This window comes from Myodes glareolus, chromosome 10 (assembly GCF_982192425.1).
Source record: "Myodes glareolus chromosome 10, mMyoGla1.1, whole genome shotgun sequence".
Taxonomy (NCBI): Eukaryota; Metazoa; Chordata; class Mammalia; order Rodentia; family Cricetidae; genus Myodes; species Myodes glareolus.
In genome coordinates this window covers 52,354,076-52,376,127 of record NC_142035.1, presented here as the reverse complement: position 1 = coordinate 52,376,127, position 22,052 = coordinate 52,354,076, and the positions used below count along the sequence as shown (strand labels likewise).

Genomic DNA, 22,052 nt, shown 5'->3' with positions numbered 1-22,052 from the left:
GACATATCCTGGGTGCATGAACTGGCTATTTAAAGCCCGTTCCCTATGGTGGGATTCCTTCCTCAACCTTGATACAGGGGATGGGGCTTGGTTTTGCCTCTACTTGGTACTGCAGACTTTGTTGACTCCCCAAAGGAGGCCTCAGCCACCTCTGAGGAATGGATGGGGGAGGGTGGGATGGGAGGAGGTGGAGGAAGGCAGGAGAAGAGAAGGGAAGGGACACTGGGATTAGTATGTAAAATGAAAAAGAAGTAAAGAAAAAAGGAATCTATTTTTAAGTAATAGATATTTGAGTAACCTGAGCAAATCTTTAGCAAACAGGGCTCCTGAAGAACATCTATCTAGCTCTTTCTTTCAACCGAGAGAGAAAGACAGGGCAGGTGAATATCACCTGAGAGCCCACACCCCCATGCTGGCTTCCTCAAGCCCAAAGAACAGTCAAAGCATGCATAACCTATTAGGGATCCTGTCCTACTGTGTTGGCTGGGTCATTTAGCTCTAGACCTTAGCAGACAGACATAACTTTCAGTTGGTGTTCATCTGTGCAAGGGAAAAGTTCATGTCATCTGGACCAACTTTCGACTGAGCTTGGCCTGCCGCTGAGCTCTGTAACTTTCCATGGTGTGGAAGGCAACACATCGCCGTGTCTGGGATCCAGCTGGATAGAGCTTAGAGCAGGCAGATGGTCACAAGGGGGAATCTAATAGACTCGCCTCCAACTTCTTTTGTCCACTAAGAAACCGTCTTCGAGAACAAACGTTCATTTTCCAAACTCCAAAGTGAAAAATGAGCATCAAAGCCAAAGAGAGATGTGAGATTAAGTTCTTTGTACACATAAACGATAATTTCACTAGACTGCAGCCGGGGCTTTTGTATTCTAATTAGAGACTCGGAGGAGCCGTTTGAGTTCCATTCGGGGCTTGGAACCTGAACCGCGTAAAAAGTACAATGCAAGTTTATTCTATTATGACAAAAACCAGATTTCCTAATCAAATCAAATTGTTTGGCTTTGTTGTAGAATGTTGCTATTTAGAAAAAAAAAACACACCAGAGGTATCTTAATGGCAATGATTTGGTGTGGTAATTCTATGAAGGTCAGGTTATGACTCGCAAATCACAAACATTAGCAAGAGCGGTAACTGGAACCCATCCATCCAGTTGCATTATTTCAATTAAGAGACACTGATCTGTGACATTCCCCCTTACACAAGCACTTAAACAATTCTCCTAAGTGACTGTTTAGGCAAAACTCATAGATCCGCTGTGAACTGTTGCTCCAGCGCCTCACATCCAGTGCGATCGCCCAAACGATGTATGAAATGCACCCTAGAAGTCTTCCCTTTCGTAAACAGGATATCCTGTGCACGCCCTGTTTCTTGTAGTGTCATTTGTTTGAAAAACACAAAAGGGGTTCTCATTATGACAGCACAAAAGAGACGATTATTGGGGCAAAGAAAAAGAAAGGACAATCGCCTCAGGCAAACTCACCAAACTGTGGCCGTTTATGACTAAGGCATATTCTCCTGTTACCGCTTCTTCTGCACCCGAGTCCAACTCCAACTGCTGCTTACTTTCATTAAGTACGTGTCCATTGGAAAAACTCGTGTTTTGTCCAAACAAATTTTCCTTGGCTTTCCTTAAAGAATAGGAGAATTAAAAAGGCACAACGCAGTACACAGCGCCCATCTATATCACTGTACCAGAAGGCTGGCCTAGAACTTAATTCGTTCCATCACTATTCAGACAGAAATAGGCCCAAGAATTAGGTCCACCAAACATGCCAATAGGCAGACAGCAGTACATGTCAGATAACTGCGTGACGTGGGGTGAGGCACAGGAAATAGACAGGGAAGAATACTGAGCTGGGTGGTGGCGCACACCTTTAATCCCAGCACTCAGGAGGCAGAGGCAGGAGGATCTGTGAGTTCGAGGCCAGCCTAGTCTACAGAGCGAGTTCGAAGACAGCCAAGGCTACACAGAGAAATCTTGTCTTGAAAAGAAGTGTGGGTGTGGGGGGGGGGGGGTATTGAAAACATAATCGCGAACATTTTAAACTACCCCAAAATTAGTTTTAACTAAGGAATCTCGACAGTTTTGGCATCTAAAGGCTGAGGAACTATTCTTTGGCATACAGTGATTTTAAATACGCTAAACAAACTAAGGACAATGACGATACCTTGTCATCGCACAGCCAGTGCTCCCCTCCCTCCTTCTCCTTCTCTCTCTCTCTTTTTCTGGATTCTTTTCTTTCCCTCCCCCTTCACGCACACGTGTGGTGTATGTGGAGTAAGTGTGGGGGACAAGTGTGTGCGCATGACCATCAATTTGACATACAATGTTAAAAGAAACTACAAACACCAAAGCCTGACGGCTGTGGCAAATGGAAATTCCTTGCTCTGCTCTAGACCTGACCAGCAATAGCTGTACAGAGTCCTGCACACATCTTCCCCATGTCTCCCGTTTAAGAGAAAGTTTATTCGATGACATAACATCATTAGAAGTGGCATTTTACTGTCCTTTTAAAAAATGTGGTGATGTCTTTAAAGGAAGGGAAATTCCCTCCGAGACGACCTGTGTGGGACGTGGTTATAAACAACGGTTCTATTGGCGTAACCACGGGAGCTCCCATGGGAATGCCAGCAGATGCTGCTGCACCAGGGCACCCAAGCTGGCCACTGCATGTGAACATGCAATTACATGTGCAGATGAATGCCAGGGGGAAACAGGAAGTAAGGAATAAATTAGTAGATGTTTTGACTGACGGCAAAATGAACTGTCTCCCCGAAATCCCACCCAGTGTGGAAAAGATTCATTAAGATAGGTTTATATTGAAGTTCCTCTGATAGGAGAGAATGACCATATTGAAACAAACACGTTGCCTTCAGCTTTTGAGGCATTTAAAAATGCATCACTAAGAATTTACATTCGAAACTACAAAGGAGGCCCAGAAGCCATCAAGCCCCCTTGTTTCCTGGCTCAACATTGCCTTCTGCTGCCCAGGACCAAAACTGCGGCTCACTTAAAAATCCTGTCCCTCTCCCTGGGTTCCCAAACAGCTAACAGACAGTTTTCAGGAACAAACAAAAGGATGGGTAAAGATGAGAGTTCCGAGGGAAACGCATGGCGGGAAGGCAGGTCTGAAGGAGGACTGTCGCAAGCGGGAGGTTCAAGCTTCTACAGGACATAAGCAATCCAAGGAATGCTCGTTGTGGCCGTGAAAACTGACAGCGCCACGTGATGAATGGGAGAAACTGGGCACGAGCAGATCCCACAAGCTGGGGTTTGAGAAGGCACTGAAGCAAAAGCCCATCTCCCAGGGTTCCCTGTGTAGTGAGGCCCTCATCCACGGTGTAAATGACTCAACCTGTGTCCCACTTGGAGAATGAAGACATTCCAAAGGAGAGCGAGGTTTGTGACCACACTATCTTAGATCCTATTTACTTAGTTTCCCCCAACAGTGTCTTCCTAACAGGTGACACAAACCCTCTTCTAGGCAGAAAAGGGACAATTTTTACACTCTGCTAAAATTCCCTACACTCTCTCCTCCCAGACCTTGACTCCCTGCCAGACTGGATGTGCATTCTCTCAGACCTAGGTGGGTGTGCATAGCTGTCATTTGTTTTACTTCCTGGAACCCAGTTCTCCAAATACAAGCTTGTTCGCACAACAGCAACTATTAGGAGGGGGGAAGCTGCTCATAACACCTTTCAATGAAGATGTACATTGTGTAGGCATCACACATGCTGTTTAACAAACAGAGGCAGAAACAAAAGACTGCCTTGCTTCCGAGGCTTTGTAATGAGGGGCAGTTTAGTATAATGTTGGAACGCAGAAATCCATTAGGAGGTGCGCTGACCACAGCCCACACCATCAGAGGCACAGTACAGCAGAGCAAGGCCTGTACTCGGGCATGCCTTCCACCTACAAGACGAAAGGAGGTGGGAGAAACGAGCCATTTTGTCAGCCCTTTGCTGGCCCTCTAGCTCCGAGAATTAAAAAGATCTGTTAGGAAATAGGTTTGAATTATGACATTGTGTTTAAAGGGAAGGAATTTGGACTTCAGTTCAAAGGCCAGGGCTTCGTGCCTGCTTATCCCTGGGAACTTGGGTATGCCTCAGGCAGATTAGCTATCTGACTTTTAGCCACTTGATTAGTCCATGGTGGGCCCAGGAACTCGTTACCACAACAAATGGCTTTACACATGCAGTCAGCCACAAGCTTTCTCCAGGATGGAGTAAGATGGAATGACAAAAGCAGGCAATTAGAGACCTCATGACACTACCCCCACCGTGTGGGGGCAGGGAGGAGGAGAATTAAGTTTTTAGTGCAAGTTTCAGCTTTATCATTCCTCACTACCCCCAAAGACCTATAATGACACTGGTCCATTATCAGAAAGCGGGAACTGGCCTAGACAGGGGCACGGACCCCTGAAAACAGGCTGCATGCATGCTATGTAACTTGACAACTATACATCCATATTGACAAAATCTAAACATATTTAACTACAGCCACTTAAGTAGTTTCCCTCCATTGATTCCTATCCCCCAGGTCCTACTCTTTGACACACTTTTTTTTCTTGTATGAACTTTCACTGAACTTAAAAACACAACACAAGCACCCAGAATGGCACAAATTTATGATTTTAATATTTCATCCCCAAAGCTATGGGCTCGGGTATATAAATCACCAAGATTAGGAACACAGCAGAGATTTCCACACAAGAGCTCTCCTTAGGTGCTCGCTTCCCTCCGCTTCCATACAAAGCAAATGCATTTTGGAAACGTATTCATTCTGCCAGGGAATTTTCTATCGCACATTGCCACCATGTTAGTTAGACTCAAAACATGAAGGCACCTCCAAGTCTGGACTGAAGTTAGCATTGCCAGCCCTGCCAGTTGAGCAATGGAGTCTCGTGAGATGTGAGATGCTACATCGACCTGTAAATATTTTCCTTTGAATATTTTTCTTCTCGTGAAAAAGTAAGCGTGTTTTTAGGGTTTTAATCAGTTGTAAAACTTTGCACAAATACTACTATTTGTGATAACATAACCAACAAGAAAATAGGCTTGTTGCCTAATTCTGTTACTTAGAAAGAACCATGATGTGTATTTTCCAGGGCTTGATAGGTAGTTAGGTGGGTAGATGTATAGTAGTTTGTGTGTTTTCAAAATTTATCATTCTATGCGTGTTTTATAATTTTATTTTTCACTTAAATATGTCACCTATTTTCCAAAGTGACATACCAAATGTCATACCAAAATCCTTTTTGTTGACGATTTTGTACTTGCAAATATCACAGTATTTAGCAAAATTCTTCACAAGTAGGTCTATGAGCGATTTTTAATTATCTATTATTATACCCAATGCAGCAATAAATATTTCCTCAGCTACAAATTCATACATTTGCTTAATGTTTCCTTAGAAGAAATTCCTAGAACAGGAATCACTGAATCAAAAGCATGCGTGTTTATATTTCTGAAGTACATTGCTAGTTCCCTCTTATGGAGAATTCTACCATTCGAAGGTCCCAACAATGGTACATAAATAACACACATTTTCCCACATTTCTTCCATAGAATAACAGCTATGACATCTAAGTAGTCAGCTAGTTGTAGTTGGATAAAATCTTGAGGTATTAACTCAGCTACTTCTCCAACTAGTCCCATGAACTTATGGGCCTTCTCTTTACTAGGGGACACATCTTGCCTGGGAAGGGAACCAAACACAAAAAGAGGGAGTCAATTTCTTGGCTTTTGAGCTCCAAAATAGACTCTTGAAAAGCATAGTATCAATATCAATATCACTATCACTCTGAATCCTAGCTGCCAGCAATGTTGCTAACTCAATATTTTCGAGAGGAAAACAATAAGGTTTCTTCAAGTCTCAAAGGATGAGTTTGTGCTGTCTTCAGGAACAGAGTAGAAGGCAAATCTCTCATAATGGTGAGTGGCTAAATGAAGGCTTTGCCATGTCTGTAAGAGAGTCTCTTGACGGATGGTTGATGTGGGAAGGCCCAGTTGGTGGCAGATCTAGGGTATATGAAAGCTAGCTGAGGGTTACTAGCGAACCAGTAAGCAGCATCCTCTACGGCTTCCTCTTCCAGGTCTCTGCTTTCAGATGCCTCCCTTGAGTTCCTGCCTTGACTTCCCCCCACTGATACATTGTTTCCTCAAAGTGTGATATAAAATAAACCCTTTCTTTCCCAAGTTGTTTTTCGAGAGATTCAATGAAATGTAACTTCTTTGGAGACATTATTTACCACCTCAAACATAGTCTAACAGAAAATAAATAGTCTCCTATGCTCAGACACAGCCAACTCTGCCTGCTGCCTTCCATTCCTGGAGATTCGTACTGATGCTAATATTTTATTTTGGAGGATTTTGTTGCTAGTTTGTTATTTTTAGACTTCCAAAAGAACTGGGAAAGTCATCATTAACTGCTGCTTTGGGTTTTTTTCCTCTTAGCCTCTGTGCAAATTCAATGCCCATACCTTAAGCTTTGTTGTTTTAAAACGGTCTTCATGAAATCATTTTCTCTAAAATAAGTGCATACACTTTAAAATTGTGCCTCACAATGAGTTCTGACAATGTTACTTTTGAAATTTTAGGTTTACTTGTGCAGGTTAGTTGCAAAAAAAGAAAGTGGTTTTAATTTTAATAATTAAAGTGCAAATCAACTAACTATACCAGGAAATAAATGAAGAGGAAAATCTTTTGATTAGTTGGTTTTACAATTTGTATAAACACACACACACACACACACATAGGAACATAAATGACAGTTGACCTTAAATCAATATTTTAATTAGCCCTCCAAGTATTACTATTTCCCCCAGAGACTCCATGAATTCTGTCATAAAAATGACATCAAAAATTATCAAAAATCATTAACTTCAATAAAAATATGGCCAATATGCTGTCAATAAATAAAAAATGCATTTTTAAACTATATAAATAATTACAATATATCAGTAATAATTAATGACATTTTCTATTTTTATTTGACAAAGACATATGTGGTCTCCTGCCAGAACTTCTCACCAGCACGCAAGAGTCCTTTTCTACGTGGGGTCACACAGAAACAACAACAGATTCGATCTACAGGTATCAGTTGGTGAAATGCCATCTAAGCCTCCCTTCCCTATCCAGCAAGCTTTAGTCAGAGAAGCTGTGGTAGCGGCAAGCAAAGCTGTCACAAGCCAGCCTTTTTCAAATTTAGAGGGAAGAAATTATGTAGATTTTTAATGTTTTTGTTCAAATGAAGTGACAGGAAATAAATATAACGAATAGAGAGATGTTAAGAAGTATTAGTTCTCCAAAATTAATATTTCTGTACTCATAAGTCCAGTGGCATCCAGCACTCTTGTGTTTTCCAGCGCTAGGGGGCAGCTGTACAAGCAGCAGAACATTGGGCTTCTCATAGGGGGTGCTCAGCAGTCTGGGCCGAGCACTCGCTCTTCCAACCATATGGCATCTCCTTCTGCGTTCTCCAAAGTTATCTTATCACACTCCTACTAAATACTAATTCCAGTGCTCTGTACCTCGGAGACATGACTCAAAAGTGGAAGGAAACCAGGTAACTAGCATTTTTAAAACACGCCTTCCGTGACATTGTCATCGTCACTTAATATCGTCCAGGCTTTTGCTAACAATTTTAAAGAACAGCATACACGACTTGAGATTCTTTCCTTACAACACATGGGAAATATAGGCATCCCGGAGACAAAGACTCATTGCCAATGTCAGCTTCATCCTAGCTTTCGTGATGAGCATGAACGAGACTGAAGGAAGCTTGCGGGAACACCCGCACTAAGAGGAAGCACTGGGGATGGCAAACAAACCTCTGCTTTCCCAAATGCCTGGCAGTCCTTTCCCCTTCCCAGACTTCTTTTTCCCTTTCCCTCCACACACCTGAGTTCTTGCCGCACTTCTAGAGCTGTGTTCCCCGTTATCACAAACACGGCCTCCATGGCGTCCGTCAGCACATTGCAGGCATAACCGATATTAATGGCAGTTTCTGGTGCAAAGAAAGAGCACCTCTTGTTACATAAAGTTTTGAAGCTGTGACTGTGCCCCCAGAGCCTATCAGACCCACTGATGTTAGCAAGCACACACTGCAGGAGAGGTCTAAGACCTGAAACCCAGAACCAAAGTCACCCCTCACGAAGCCGTTGGAGGGTTAAGAACATCTATAAATCCATGGCAGTTCATTTGATTTTCAAAACTACCTTTAGATTCTCAAATCAATACTCACTTAGATATCCTAAGTTCCTGTGATATAATGAAGAAAAAACATAAACCATTTTTACCAGAAATTACAAATAATTTTGAGTGCCAAAATACTAAACTTGGCTAATATTCAATTCTAATATGACAGGGTTAATAATTGAAGACAAATGCATGAAAAATTGTGTAGTTTTCCTGCTAAATGAAGAAAAATGGAATTTACTAATCAGTTCAAGAACCACCCAGAACTGCTCTGCCAGAGACCTGGAGAATTAGACGGTAGTTTCTGTTAGAATTTCATAATCTTTTATTCAAAAAAATACAGAATCATGAAACACTAGCTAGTTCGACAGAATCGTTAACCTTGTCCTAAAACAAAAAAAAAGACAAATAATGAAATCTCAGTATATCTTCTGTATAAAGAAATCAAATAAATAATGGCAAATGCATTGGTCCTTGTGATAATTGAATATTTGAGCCCATAGAGACGTACCAACTGCAGCAAAGTCTCAGGTAGTCGGCATCCAATGGGCACCACAGGCCTCAGCTCTCTACTATTCAATTTTGTAATCCTAATTTAGGTAGAAAAACAGAGCGATGGGCCTAGTGGAATAGGCCTATAATCCTAGCTATGTGGGAGGCAGCGGCAGGGAGGGTCACAAGTTCAAGGCTAGCCTGGGCAGTTTAATGAGAACCTGTCTCAAAACAGAAAGGATTGGATATTCAACTGAGTGGAAGAGTGTTTCCTAACATGTGTGAATCCCTAGGTTAAATCGATAGCACTGCAAAGAGACAGACAGGCAGACAGTAGGAATATAGGCATGTATATATAGTTACATCGAGAATCAATTTATCTCAAATGTAAGACTCTAAATGCTCCATAAGGTATCTAACAAAATGAACAGATGTAACCTTTAAAATAGGCACATGCTAGTTAATTGAATATTTTCTGTTTCCTAATGATCGAGCATAAAATTTTAAGCTTTCATTGATAGCAACAGATTAAAAACTTACTAAACTATTTTTCTTTCTTAAGAAAACAACACTCAATTATATCCCCCGGGACCCTTCCCCCTGCCAGGCCATTCCAGCTCCTTACCAGATCTGCTGCTGGGTTCTGGCCCCCAACTCAACCGCAACATTCAGGCACAGGCCACACCGGTCAGAACTGGTAAGTGGCCAGCCTACCAACAAATTTGACCTACTCTCTCAATTCTATCCCCTGGGATCTCTCCAGTGGCACATGTCACCACTGTTGGACCCAAGCCCCAACCCCAGCAGACTTCCCCCACTTGGGGGCAGGTCACACAGGTCAGAGCAGGCACAAGTCACACCTGCTTACTTAGACTCCAGCTGCTCAGATGCAGGCCACACCAATCAGAAGAACAGAAACCCCCTGTTATACCAAAGTCCAAGCTAACCACCAGAAGGACAATTCCCAACTTGGAGAAAGTCTCCCAACTAGACCAGAGATCATGCCAGTGGTCAGAAATTCAGGCCACAAAAAGAAGAAGAAGAAGGAGAAGGAGAAGGAGAAGGAGAAGGAGAAGGAGAAGGAGAAGGAGAAGGAGAAGGAGAAGGAGAAGGAGAAGAAGAAGAAGAAGAAGAAGAAGAAGAAGAAGAAGAAGAAGAAGAAGAAGAAGAAGAAGAAGAAGAAGCAACCAAGGAACAAAACACCCACCCAACAAAGACAAAATCAGATATTAAAGACCAGAACTAGTCATCCCAATCCCAGATGACTAAACACCAATGTGAAAATACAATCAGCTGCAGCAGCTACAGCCAGGGCAATACAGCATCACCAGAGCCCAGCTACTCTATGACATCAAGACCTGAATATTCCACCACAGCCAAAGCACAAGAAACTTACCTTTAAAAAAAACTTTATAAAGATGATAGAATTTCTTAAAGAGAAAATGAAAAACTCCCTTAAGGAAATCAAGAAAAAGACAACCAAATAATTAGAGAAAATCAACAAATCCCTTAGAGAATGCCAAGAAAGCCAAGAAAAAGACAACAAGTGAAGAAAACTATTCGTGACACGAAAATCACAGTAGAAGCAACAAAGAAAACACAAACTGACAAACTGAGGGAATGATGGAGATGAAAGACATCACCAACAGAATACAAGAGATGAAAGAGATACTCTCAGGCATTGAAGATAAAATAGAAGAAATAGATTCATTGATCAAAGAAAATGTTAAATCTAAAAATACCTAACACAAAACATCAAGGAAATTGGGACACCATGAAAAGACCAAACATAAGAATAATAGGAATAGAAGAAGGAGAAGAATCTTAGCACAACACCCCAGAAAATATATTTAACAGAATCACAGAAGAAAATTACCCTAACCTTGATGTGGTATTTCCCCGCTGTATGCTGTGAATGTGTTTTATTACCATTGGTTAATAAAAAAAAAAGCTGCTTTGGGACAATGGCAGACAAAATGGAGCAAGGTGGGAATTCCCAGCAGAGATAGAGAAAAGAAGGTAGAGTCAGAGAAATGCCATGTAGCCACTGAAGGAGATATGTGCCTGCCCACCAGAACCTTACCAGTAAAACACAAGCCTCATGGTAAAATATGAAATAATAAGAATGGGTTAATTTAAGATGTAAGAGTTAGTGAATGAGAAGCCTGAGCTAGTAGACAAAACAGTGTTTTAATTAATAGTTTCTGTGTGGTTATTTTGGGTCTGGGCAGCTGGGAAATGAGCAAGCAGCCTCCACCTACATAACCTAAAGAAGAGCATGCCTATAAAGGTACAAGAAGCTTACAGAATACCAAATAGACTGGACCAGAAAAGAAATTCCCTTGTCACATAATAACCAAAACACTAAATATACAGAACAAAGGAAGAATATCAAAAGTTGCAAGGGAAAAAGGCCAAGTAACATATAACAGAAGACCTATCAGAATTACACCCAACTTCTCAAGAGAGACTCGAAAAGCCAGAAAATACTGAACAGACATTCTGCAGACTCTAAGAGATCACAGATGCCAGCGCCCAAACTACCAACCTAGCAAAACTTTCAATCACTAAAGATAAAAAAATAAGATATTTTATATCAAAGCCAAATTTAAACAATATCCATCCCTATAGAAGGTACTAGAAGGAAATCACCAACTCAAGGAAGTTAACTACACCCACAAAAGCGTAGTCAATAGACAATCTCACACCAGCAAAATCCAAAGAAGAGAAACACACATACACACACACACACACAAAACCAACAACAAGAACAATAGGAATTAATAATCGCTGGTTATTAATACCTTTTAATATCTAACAAAATAGACTTCAAACCAAAATTAATCAAAAGGGATGGAGAAGGACATTTCATACTCGTTAAACGAAAAAAATCCACCAAGATGACATCCCGACTCTGAACATCTATGCCCAAAATGAAATGACACCCACATATGCAAAATAAACATTACTAAAGCTTAAATCACACATTGAACCCCACACATTAATTGTGCAAGACCACCCCACTCTCACTAATGAACAGGTTGTCCGTACAGAAACTAAACAGAGGAATAATGAAACTAACAAATGTTGTGACTCAAAGGAACCTAACATATATCTACAGAACATTTCACCCAAACACAAAAAAAATATACACACCTTCCCAGTACCTCATGGGACCTTTTCCAAAACTGATCACATACTCAGTCACAAAGGAAATCTCAACAGATACAAGAAAATTGAAATAACCCCCTGTATCCAATCAGACCATCATGAATTAAAGTTGGATATCAACAACAGAAACAACAAAAAAAACTACAAACTCATGGAAACTGAACAACTCTCTATTGTCTCTGGGTCAAGGAAGAAATAAAGAAAGAAATTAAAGATTTTCTATAATTCAATGAAAATGAATGCACAACATACCCAGACTTATGGGATACAATGAAAATAAAAGGTGCTAAGAAGAAAATTCATAGCACTGTCTGCATGAAGTAATTGGAGAATTATCAGACAAGAGACTTAACAGTGCACCTGAAAGCTCTAGAACAAAAAGAAGCAGACATACACAAGAGGAGTAGGTGACAGAAAATAATCAAACTCAGGACTAAAATCAGTAAAATAAAAACAAAGAGAATAACACTAAGAATCAATGAAAAAAAAGAGCTGGTTCTTTGAGAAAATCAACAAGATAGGCAAACCCTTATCCATACTAACTAAAAGGCAGAGAGAGAAGATGCAAATTAATCAAATCAGAAATGAAAAGAGAGACTTAACAACAGACACTGAGAAAATCCAAAGAATCATTGGGTCATACTTCAAAAACCTGTACTCCACAAAATTGGAAAATCTAAAAGAAATGGACAATTTCCCCAATAGATACCACCAACCAAAATTAAATCATGATCATATAAATAATTTAAATAAACCCATAAACCTCAATAGAAGCAGTCATGAAAGTCTCCCAACCAAAAACAAAGGCCAGGGCCAGATAGTTTAAGTGAAGAATTCTACAAGACCTCCAAAGAAGAATACTCCCCAAGTTATTGCACAAAATAGAAACAGAAGGAACAATGTCAATTTTTTATGAGGCCACAGTCACCCTGATACCCAAACCACATAAAGACTCAACAAAGAAAGAGAATTACAGACCAATTTCCCTCATGAACACAGATGCAAAAATATTCAATAAAATACTTGTAAACTGAATCCAAGAACACATCAAAAAGATCATCCACCATGATTGAGTCAGCTTTATCCCAGAGATGCAGGGATGGTTAAGATATGAAAATCTGTCAATGTAATCCACCATATAAATAAACTGAAAGATAAACCCACATGATCATCTCACTAGATACTGAAAAAGTATTTGACAAAATCTAACACCCTTTCAGATTAAAAATCTTGGAGATATCAGAAATAAAAGGGACATGCCTAAAGGTAATAAAGGCAGTAAATAGTAAGCCAACAGCCATCATCAAATTAAATGGAGAGAAACAACAATTCAGCTAAAGTCAGCAACAAGACAGGGCTGTCTACTCTCTCCATATTTATTCAAAATAGTACTTAATACTTGAACTTTTAGATAGAGCAATAAGACAACTGAAGGAGATAAAGAGGATTCAAATTTGAAAGGAAGAAGTCAAAGTATCACTATGGACAGATAATATGACAGTATACATAAGCAGCCCCAAAAATTCTGCCAGAGAACTTTAGCAAAGTAGCTAGGTACAAAATGAATTTTTTTAAAAAAAATCATTAGCTTTCTTATATACAAATTATAAATGGGCAGAGAAAGAAGCACGGAAGAGATACCCTCCACAAATAATATAAAATATCATGGGATAACTCTAACCAAGCAAATGAAAGACCTTAATGTCAAGAAATTCAAGTCTTTGAAGAACACGACTGAAGAAGATATCAGAAGGTGGAAAGAACTTCCATGCTCATGGATCAGCAGGATTAACATAGTAAAAAAAATGGCTGTCTTACTGAAAACAATCTACAGATTCAATGCAATTCCCATCGAAATTTCTTACAGACCTTGAAAGAATAATACTCAACTTCATATGGAAAAACAAAACACCCAAGATAGCTAAAACAATCCTGTACAATTAAAGAAACTTCTGGAGGTATCACCATCCCCGATTTCAAGCTGTACTATAGAGTAGTAGTAATGAAATACTAATGTATTGACATAAAAACAGACTGGTAGATCAATGGAATGGAATTGAAGACCCAGATGCAAATCCACACACTTATGGACACTTGATTTTTGACAAAGAAGCCAAAATCATACAATGGAAAAAAGAAAACATCTTCAACAAACGGTGCTGGCGTAACTGGATAGCAGCATGTAGAAGTACATAAGAGGCAGATTCTCTGTGAGTTCGAGGCCAGCCTGGTCTAAATGAGCTAGTGCCAGGACAGGCACCCACAGACTCAGAGAAGCTCATTAACAAGGGGGCTCAAGGAGGGATGGGGATACATGGATATCACTGTGAATGGGGAAATAGAAGGGGGAGGAGTATGGAAGGGGCCGTAAGGATGGAAACAGGAGGGATCAGGTTGGGGAGGATGGAGAAAGGAAGTACTGGGAGAGACAGTTGGAATCTGGAGGCATCTCTGCGATGAGCTAGAAATCTAATGCAATGGAAACTCCCAGGAATCTATGAGGGTGAACATAGCTAAGACTCCTAGCAATAGGGGATCCAGAGCCTAAACCAGCCATCTCCTCTAAGCAGGCAAGACTTCCAGTGAAGGGACTGAGACACCAATCCAGTCACAAACCCTTTGATCTACATTTGTCCTGCCTACAAGATGTGCGGGGGTAAAGATGGTGCAGAAATTGTGGGGATGAGCAACTAATGACTGGCCCAGATGGAGATGCATGCCCTGCAAGGTACCCAGAGGGCCAGGCCCCAGATGCAGGATACCCCGGAGACCTAGGGTCTAGACCTCGAACCAAACATGAATGGCAAAAAACAGTCAACAAAAGATTCCTAATGATATTCTGAATACTCATAAGATTAGTGCCTAGTCCAGCTGTCATCAGAGAGGCTTTACCCAGCAACCAATGGAAACAGATGCAGAGACCCACAGCCAAACATTAGACAGAACTCAGGGAATCCTGTAGAGGAGGGGGAGGAAGGATTATAGGACCAAAAAAGGTCAAGGACGCCACAACAAAACTCACAGAACCAACTAACTTGGGTTCATAGGGGTTCACAGACACTGAGCCAACAACCAGGGAGCCTGCATGGGACTGACGTAGGTCCTCTGCATGTATCTTACTGCTATGTAACTTGGTCTTTGTGTGAGACTTCTAACAGTAAGAGCAGGGTCTATCTCTGACTCTCTTACATGCTTTTGGGACCCTTTTTCTCCTACAGAATGCCTCATCCATCCTTAATAGAAGGGGAGGTGCCTTGACTGACTACAATTTGATATACCATGACAGGCTGATATCCATAGGAGGCCTCCCTGCAACTGAAGAGAAACAGTGGAGAAGGAGTGGATGGGGCAGGGAGTGAGGTAAGGCGGGGAAACTTTGGTTGATAGGTTGATATATAAAAACAATAAGTAAATAAATAAATAATAAAAGCTTTAAAAAGAAAACAACACTCACTTAGTGTCTAGTCGATCCTAAAAGTGGTTCAGTTTCCACAGACAAACCTGGAATTCAGCCAGGTGCACTGATTGTTACAACTGCAGTCATTGTTAAGATATAGTAACATGACCATAAACAGCTGAGAAACAGCTGTTGCCCTTAACCTCTCAGGAGATTGCTCAATACTCTGAGTTCTCCTAGATCTCCTACACCTCCCTGCCATCAGGAAACTAAAAGACAACGTAAGATCTCCAGTGTCTTCCTTCACGACTGATAGAATAATGCTCGTATGAAAGCCATGTTGAGAATGTTTCTCTATAAACTGGGCGGTGGTAGCACACGCCTTTAATCCCAGCACTTGGGAGGCAGAGGCAGGTGGATCTCTGTGAGTTCAAGGCCAGCCTGGTCTACAAGAGCTAGTTCCAGGACAGGCTCCAAAGAAGCCTGGAAGAAACCCTGTCTCGAAAAACAAAAAACAAAACAAAACAAAAGAATGTTTCTCTATAAAGGTGGCAACTCTACAGATACTCTGCTGACCAGAGAATACACTGTAGGAGGTATAGTTAGTTTTTTAATGAGACGGTCATATTTTTTTTCAGAAAGCTTTCTTTTTGCATTTCAACTATTTTCTACATAGAGAACTAGGAAAATGTTGGAGTACTTAAAGTTGCTGGTTAACACATTTTTTTCAAAGAATTAATTCTCCCTCTTCAAACATCATTGTCACCCCTTTCCAAATTACCTTGTTTGTCTCCTGTTAGAATCCAGATCTTAATATTGGCTAGTGATAGACTTGTAACTGTTTCAATAACACCTTCTTGCAACTTATCTTCTACAGCAGTGGCACCTAGTAGCTTCATTGGAGAGTAAAAAATAATGTTAATACATGCAAAGAACACATGTAGCACCTGTAGCTTTCAGTCAGAGTTTAAAGATAAAAGAATGGAAAATGAAGACAGCTTATAAAATTTGGATATAGTAAGCACCCTATTGTGTAGATAAATCGATCAGTTGGGTAGAAACCCAAAAGGAAACTTACAAGCCAAACCTACTTAATAACAGAGGCCCAAGGAGGTAGAATTCATATAAGGGAGATGGAATGCTCAAATAACATGCTTGCAGAAACGAGCCTAGGCTAAAGCACCTCTAAAGATTTAAGGAGTCCCTAGCTGCTTCTCCACATTGAGCAGCAAAGAAGAGGTTCAAAGAAAAGCCCTCCCCTCATAGTCCAAAAACTAAGGAGACAAAAGGTAGTATCATTCCATAAATTAAGAGGTCAGCAGATGATCTAATAAAAAGCAAAGATTGCTCAGTTTTCACCCGGGGATGAGACCTGCTTCCTATAACTCCCAGCTACCAGCCTCCTTGGTGACTGGGATCTCTGAGAAGAGTGACTTCTAAAACAGACATCACTTGGGGTAGTTATCAGTCTTCTGGGCCTGGAGCTCACATCTATAGCCTTGCTCCCCACATCAATTGTCTCTGCACTAAAAATGTGGCCACAGAGCATAGAGAGGAAATGAATGGGCTGTATCAAAGATAAACTGGCAGTTGATAAATAGGGTGTCTACTATCCTTTACTTTGGGAGTATTTCCATTGCATAAGCTATTGCTGATGAAGCCAGTCCTCTAGATTCACTGGGACCACACATAGTAAGCTCAAAGCCAGCATATAAAGCGAGACTCGAGATGTCATTGTTTTTTTTACCGCTGAGTAAAACTCCAATGTGTATATGTCCCACACCTTCTTTAACCATTCTTCTATTGAGGGGCACCTAGGTTGTTTCCAGGTTCTGGCTATTACAAATAGTGCTGCTATGAACATAGTTGAACAAATGCTTTTGTAGTAAGATATGGCATCTCTTGGGTATATTCCCAAGAGTGGAATTGCTGGGTCCTGAGGTAGGTTGACTCCCAGTTTCCTGAGAAACCGCCACACTGATTTCCACAGTGGCTGCACAAGTTTGCATTCCCACCAACAATGGATGAGTGTTCCCCTCACTCCACATCCTCTCCAGCATAGGCTATCATTGGTGTTTTTGATTTTAGCTATTCTGACAGGTGTAAGATGGTATCTCAAAGTTGTTTTGATTTGCATTTCCCTGATGGCTAAGGAGGTTGAGCATGACCTTAAGTGTCTTTTGGCCATCCAAACTTCTTCTGTTCAGTTCAGTATGCATGCAAATGGATGGAAATAGAAAACGCTTTACTGAGTGAAGTAACCCAGACCCAAAAAGAGGAATATGGTATGTACTCACTCATAAGTGGATTCTAGTCATAATTAAAGGACATTGAGCCTATAATTAGTGATCCTAGAGACGCTAAATAAGAAGGTGAACCCAAAGAAAATCATATAGTTATCCTCCTGGATATTGGAAGTAGACAAGATTACCAGGCAAAACTTGGGTGCATGGGGAGGGGGTGGATGTAAGGGGAGATGGATAGAGAGAAGAGAGAAGGGGAGGATTCAGGAGAGCTTGGGGGAATGGGATGGATGGGATGGAGGAAGCGTGGATATGGGAGCAGGGAAGTAAATATCATAATTAAGGGAGCCATTTTAGGGTTTACAAGAGACTTGTCTCTAGAGGGGTTCCCAGGTCCAAGGAGAGGTCCCCAGATTGTTCCTTGAGCAGCAGAGGAGAAGGTGCCTGAACTGGCCTTATCCCATAGCCACACTGATGAATATCTTGCATATTACCATAGAACCTTCATCTGGCGATGGATGGAGATAGAGACTGAGACCCACATTGGAGCACCGGACTTAGCTCCCAAGGTCCAGATGAGGAGCAGAAGGAGGGAGAACATGAGCAAGGAAGACAGAATCACGAAGGGTGCGTTCACCCACTGAGATGGTGGGACTGATCTAATGGGAGCTCACAAAGGTCAGCTGGACTGGGAGTGGTGGAGCATGTGATCAAAATGGTCACTCTGAATGTGGCTGACAATGAAGGCTGACTGAGAAGCCAAGGACAATGGCACTGAGTTTTTATGCTACTGCATGGATTGACATTGTGGGAGCCTGGTTTGTTTGGATGCTCACCTTTATAGACCTGGATGGAGGGGGGAGGACCTTGGACTTCCCACGGGTCAGGGAACCCTGACTGCTCTTAAGACTAGAAAGGGAGGGGAAAGTGAGGAGGCAGAGGGAAAAGGGAGGTGGGGAGGAGGTGGAAATTTTTAATAAATAAATTAATTAATTGATTAAAATAAATAAATAAATAAATAAAGCGAGACTAGGCACCGAAAGAGAACTATTGCAAGATGACTTAGTCAATGGTTTAAGCCTAAGAAATCACACTTCCAAACTTATACCATCAAATCTCTTTCAATTTCTTCATAGAGCCCAGATATCCTTTCATCCCTCTCAGTGGTGGCGGCATTTGCGTCTTCGAGCATCTCCTGCCACACTTTAAAGTACTTGTCGTCAAGCACTCTATAAGCAATCGCCAAGGTTCGAAGGCCTTCACCTGCAAATTCCTGTAAGAGAAGATGTAATCTCAGGAACACGAAGACACCAATAAACACAGCCAAAGTTCCCACAGCATGGGAAGGGTTTCACTCACATCCAGTTTGTTCCAAGAGCACTGCATGACCATTCTGACTCTAGCTTCCTATCTCCTCAGAAACGGGAGAGAATGGTTGTGTTTTATGTTCATGCCTATGAGGTTTGACCTGCAGGGCACTAGTTTTCACCCTAAAAGCTGCTGAAAATGCCTGTTGAAGTGTTCTAACTGGGAAGAAAGGAATGGTATAGAAGAGAGATCTCTTTGGAGCAACTGCATCCGTGTCTAACCTTCTTTGTCTATAGGAAGTATTCCTGTCCATGAGTCACAGGCCTAACTCCCAGTGATGAGGAGAGGCACTTGGAGGAACCACAGATCTCTAGGCAAAGAGAAGAAGCCCTCTTGTGGACTGTATCAGGCTCTCTCACCAAGCCTTTTCACAGCCCCTAGTATAGCATCCTTGACGAAAATTCAATGAGTCCTACTTCTGTATCTTCTTATAATAGAAACTAAAATCAATAACTGATGAATAAGTAGATTCTAAATAGAGTAAGAGAGTCTAGTGTGCCACTTAGGGTTCTGATGATAATCTTTGAAGGAAAAGGAAGAGAAAGGAATGAAAGTTACTATGAGTGTAAGCTCTGAGGGCTAGTTTTGGTCTTTCATTCTAGACTCGTCTTTACTACACAGGAGCTTCAGGCTTTTTGCAGTTTTCTTATTTTTTAATTGTTTTTATTAAGTTATTTATTTTTTCTCTGCTCCCCTTCCTCCCCCCCTTACTTTCTACCCTCTCCCATGATCCCCACACTCCCAGTTTACTCAGGAGTCTTGTCTTTTTCTATATCCCATGTAGATTGGATCTGTGTATGTCTCTCTTGGGGTACTTTTTGTTGTCTAGGTTCTCTGGGATTGTGAATTGTAAGCTGGTTTTTCTTTGCTTTTTGTCAAAAAGTCACCTATGGGCAAATACATATGACATTTGTCTTTCTGAGTCTAGGTTACTTGACTCAATATGATATTTTCTGGATCAAGCCATTTACCTACAAATTTCAAGATGTCATTTTTCATTTCTGTGGTGTAGTACTCCATAGTATAAATGTACCACATATTCTTTATCCATTCTTCAGTCAAAGGGTATTTATGGTGTTTCCAGGTTCTGGCTATCACAAATAATACTGCTATGAATGTAGTTGAGCACATATCCTTGTGGTATGATTGAGTATCCTTTGGGTATATACCCAAAAGTGGTAAAACTGGATCTTGAGGTAGGTTGTTTCCTAATTCTCTGAAAAATCACCATACTTATTTCCAAATCAGCTGTACCAGTGAGCACACCAACCAGAAATGTGGGAGTGTTCCCTTTACCCTACATCCTGTCCAACATAAGCTGTCAGTAGTATTTGTAATCTTGGCCTTTCTAACAGGTGTAAGATGAAATCTCAGACCTGTTTTGATTTGCCTTTCTCTGATGGCTAGGGATGTTGAACCTTTTCTTAAGCGTCTTTCAGCCATTTTCATCTGTTTCATCTGTTGAGAGTTCTCTGTTTAGGTCTATACCCCATCTTTTATTGGATTATTTGTTCTTTTGATGACCAATTTCTTGAGTTCTTTGTATATTTTGGAGATCAGCCCTCTGTCCAATGTGGGGGAGGTGGGGATCTTTCTGTAGTCTTCCATTTTGTCTTGTTGACCATGTCCTTTGTTTTACAGAAGCTTCTCAGCTTCAGGAGGTTCCATTTACTAATTGTTTCTCTCAGTGTTTGTGCAACTGAGGTTATATTTTGGAAGTGGTCTCCTGTTCCAATGTGTTAAAGTGTACTTCCCACTTTCTCTTCTATGAGGTTCAGTGTGAATGGTTTTATGTTGAGGTTTTTGATCCATCTGGACTTGAGTTCTGTGCATGGTGATAGATATGGACCTACTTTCATTCTTCTACATGTTGATATCCAGTTATGCCAGCACTACTTGATAAATATGCTTTCTTTTTTCTATTTGATATTTTTGCTTCTTTATCAAATATCAGGTATTCAAAGATGTATGGATTGATATCCAGGTCTTCCTGTCTGCTCTTATGCCAGTACCAGGCTGTTTTCAGTACTATAACTCTATAGTAGAGTTTGAAGTCAGGGATTGTGATGCCTCCATAAGTTCTTTTATTGTACAGGATTGTCTTGGCTATCCTGGGTTTTTTTCTTTTCCATATGAAGTTGAGTACCGTTCTTTCGAGGTTTTTGAAGAATTTTGCTGGGATTTTGATGGACATTGTGTTGAATCTGTAGATTGCTTTTGGTAAGATTGCCATTTTTACTATGTTAGTTCTGCTTATCCAAGAGCATGGGAGATCTTTCCACTTTCTGGTATCTTCTTCAATTTCTTTCTTCAAAGATTTAAAGTTCTTGTCATACAAATTTTCCACTTGTTTGGTTAGAGTTACTCCGAGATATTTTATGCTATTTGTGGCTATTGTGAAGGGTGTTGATTCTCAAATTCCTTCCCCAATCCTTTTATCATCTGTGTACAGGACGGCTACTGATCTTTTGAGTTAATCTTGTATCCTGCTACATTGCTGAAAGTGTTTATGAGTTGTAGAAGTTTGGGGGCTCACTTATGTAAACTATCATATTATCAGCAAACAGTGAGAGTTCGACTTCTTTCTCCAATTTGTATCCCCTTGATCTCCCTTTGATGCCTTATTGCCCTAGCTAGGACTTCAAGAACTATATTGAATAGATATTGAGAGAATGGACAACCTTGTCTTGTTCCTGATTTCAGTGGAATCACTGGGAGTTTCTCTTCATTTAGTTTGATGTTGACTGTTGGCGTGCTGTATATTGCCTTTATTATGTTTAGGTATGTTCCTTGTATCCCTGCTCTCTCCAAGACCTTTATCATGAAGGGGTGTTGTATTTTGTCAAATGCTTTTTCAGCATCTAATGAGATGATGATCATGTGGTTTTTATTTTTCAGGCTTGCTTATATGGTGGATTATGTTGACAGATTTTCATATGTTGAACCATTCCTGCTTCTTTGGTATAAAGCCTACTTGATCATGGGGAATGATTTTTCTGATGTGTTCTTGAATTCAGTTTGCCAGTACCTTATTGAGTATTTTTTTATCAATGTTCATGAGTAAGATTGGTCTGTAATTCTCTTTCTTAGTAATGTCTTTGTGTGATTTCTGTATCAGGGTGATTGTAGCCTCATAAAAAGAGTTTGTTGATATTCCTTCTGTTTCTATTGTGT

General features: G+C 40.7%; 1 protein-coding gene across 5 annotated transcripts in view; it reads right to left on the bottom strand.

Annotated features, from left to right (window-relative positions):
- Atp8b4 (ATPase phospholipid transporting 8B4 (putative)) overlaps positions 1–22,052 on the bottom strand; it is a 171,662-nt gene that overhangs the window by 38,481 nt on the left and 111,129 nt on the right. For all 5 annotated transcript variants that reach the window (XM_048459636.3, XM_087911238.1, XM_048459634.3 and 2 more), the window contains exons 18-21: positions 18,619–18,783; positions 16,049–16,160; positions 7,911–8,016; positions 1,489–1,636 (exon numbers count right to left, since the gene is read on the bottom strand). In XM_048459636.3, the coding sequence (XP_048315593.3) occupies positions 1,489–1,636; positions 7,911–8,016; positions 16,049–16,160; positions 18,619–18,783 (531 nt within the window). The remainder of the gene's footprint in view (positions 1–1,488; positions 1,637–7,910; positions 8,017–16,048; positions 16,161–18,618; positions 18,784–22,052) is intronic.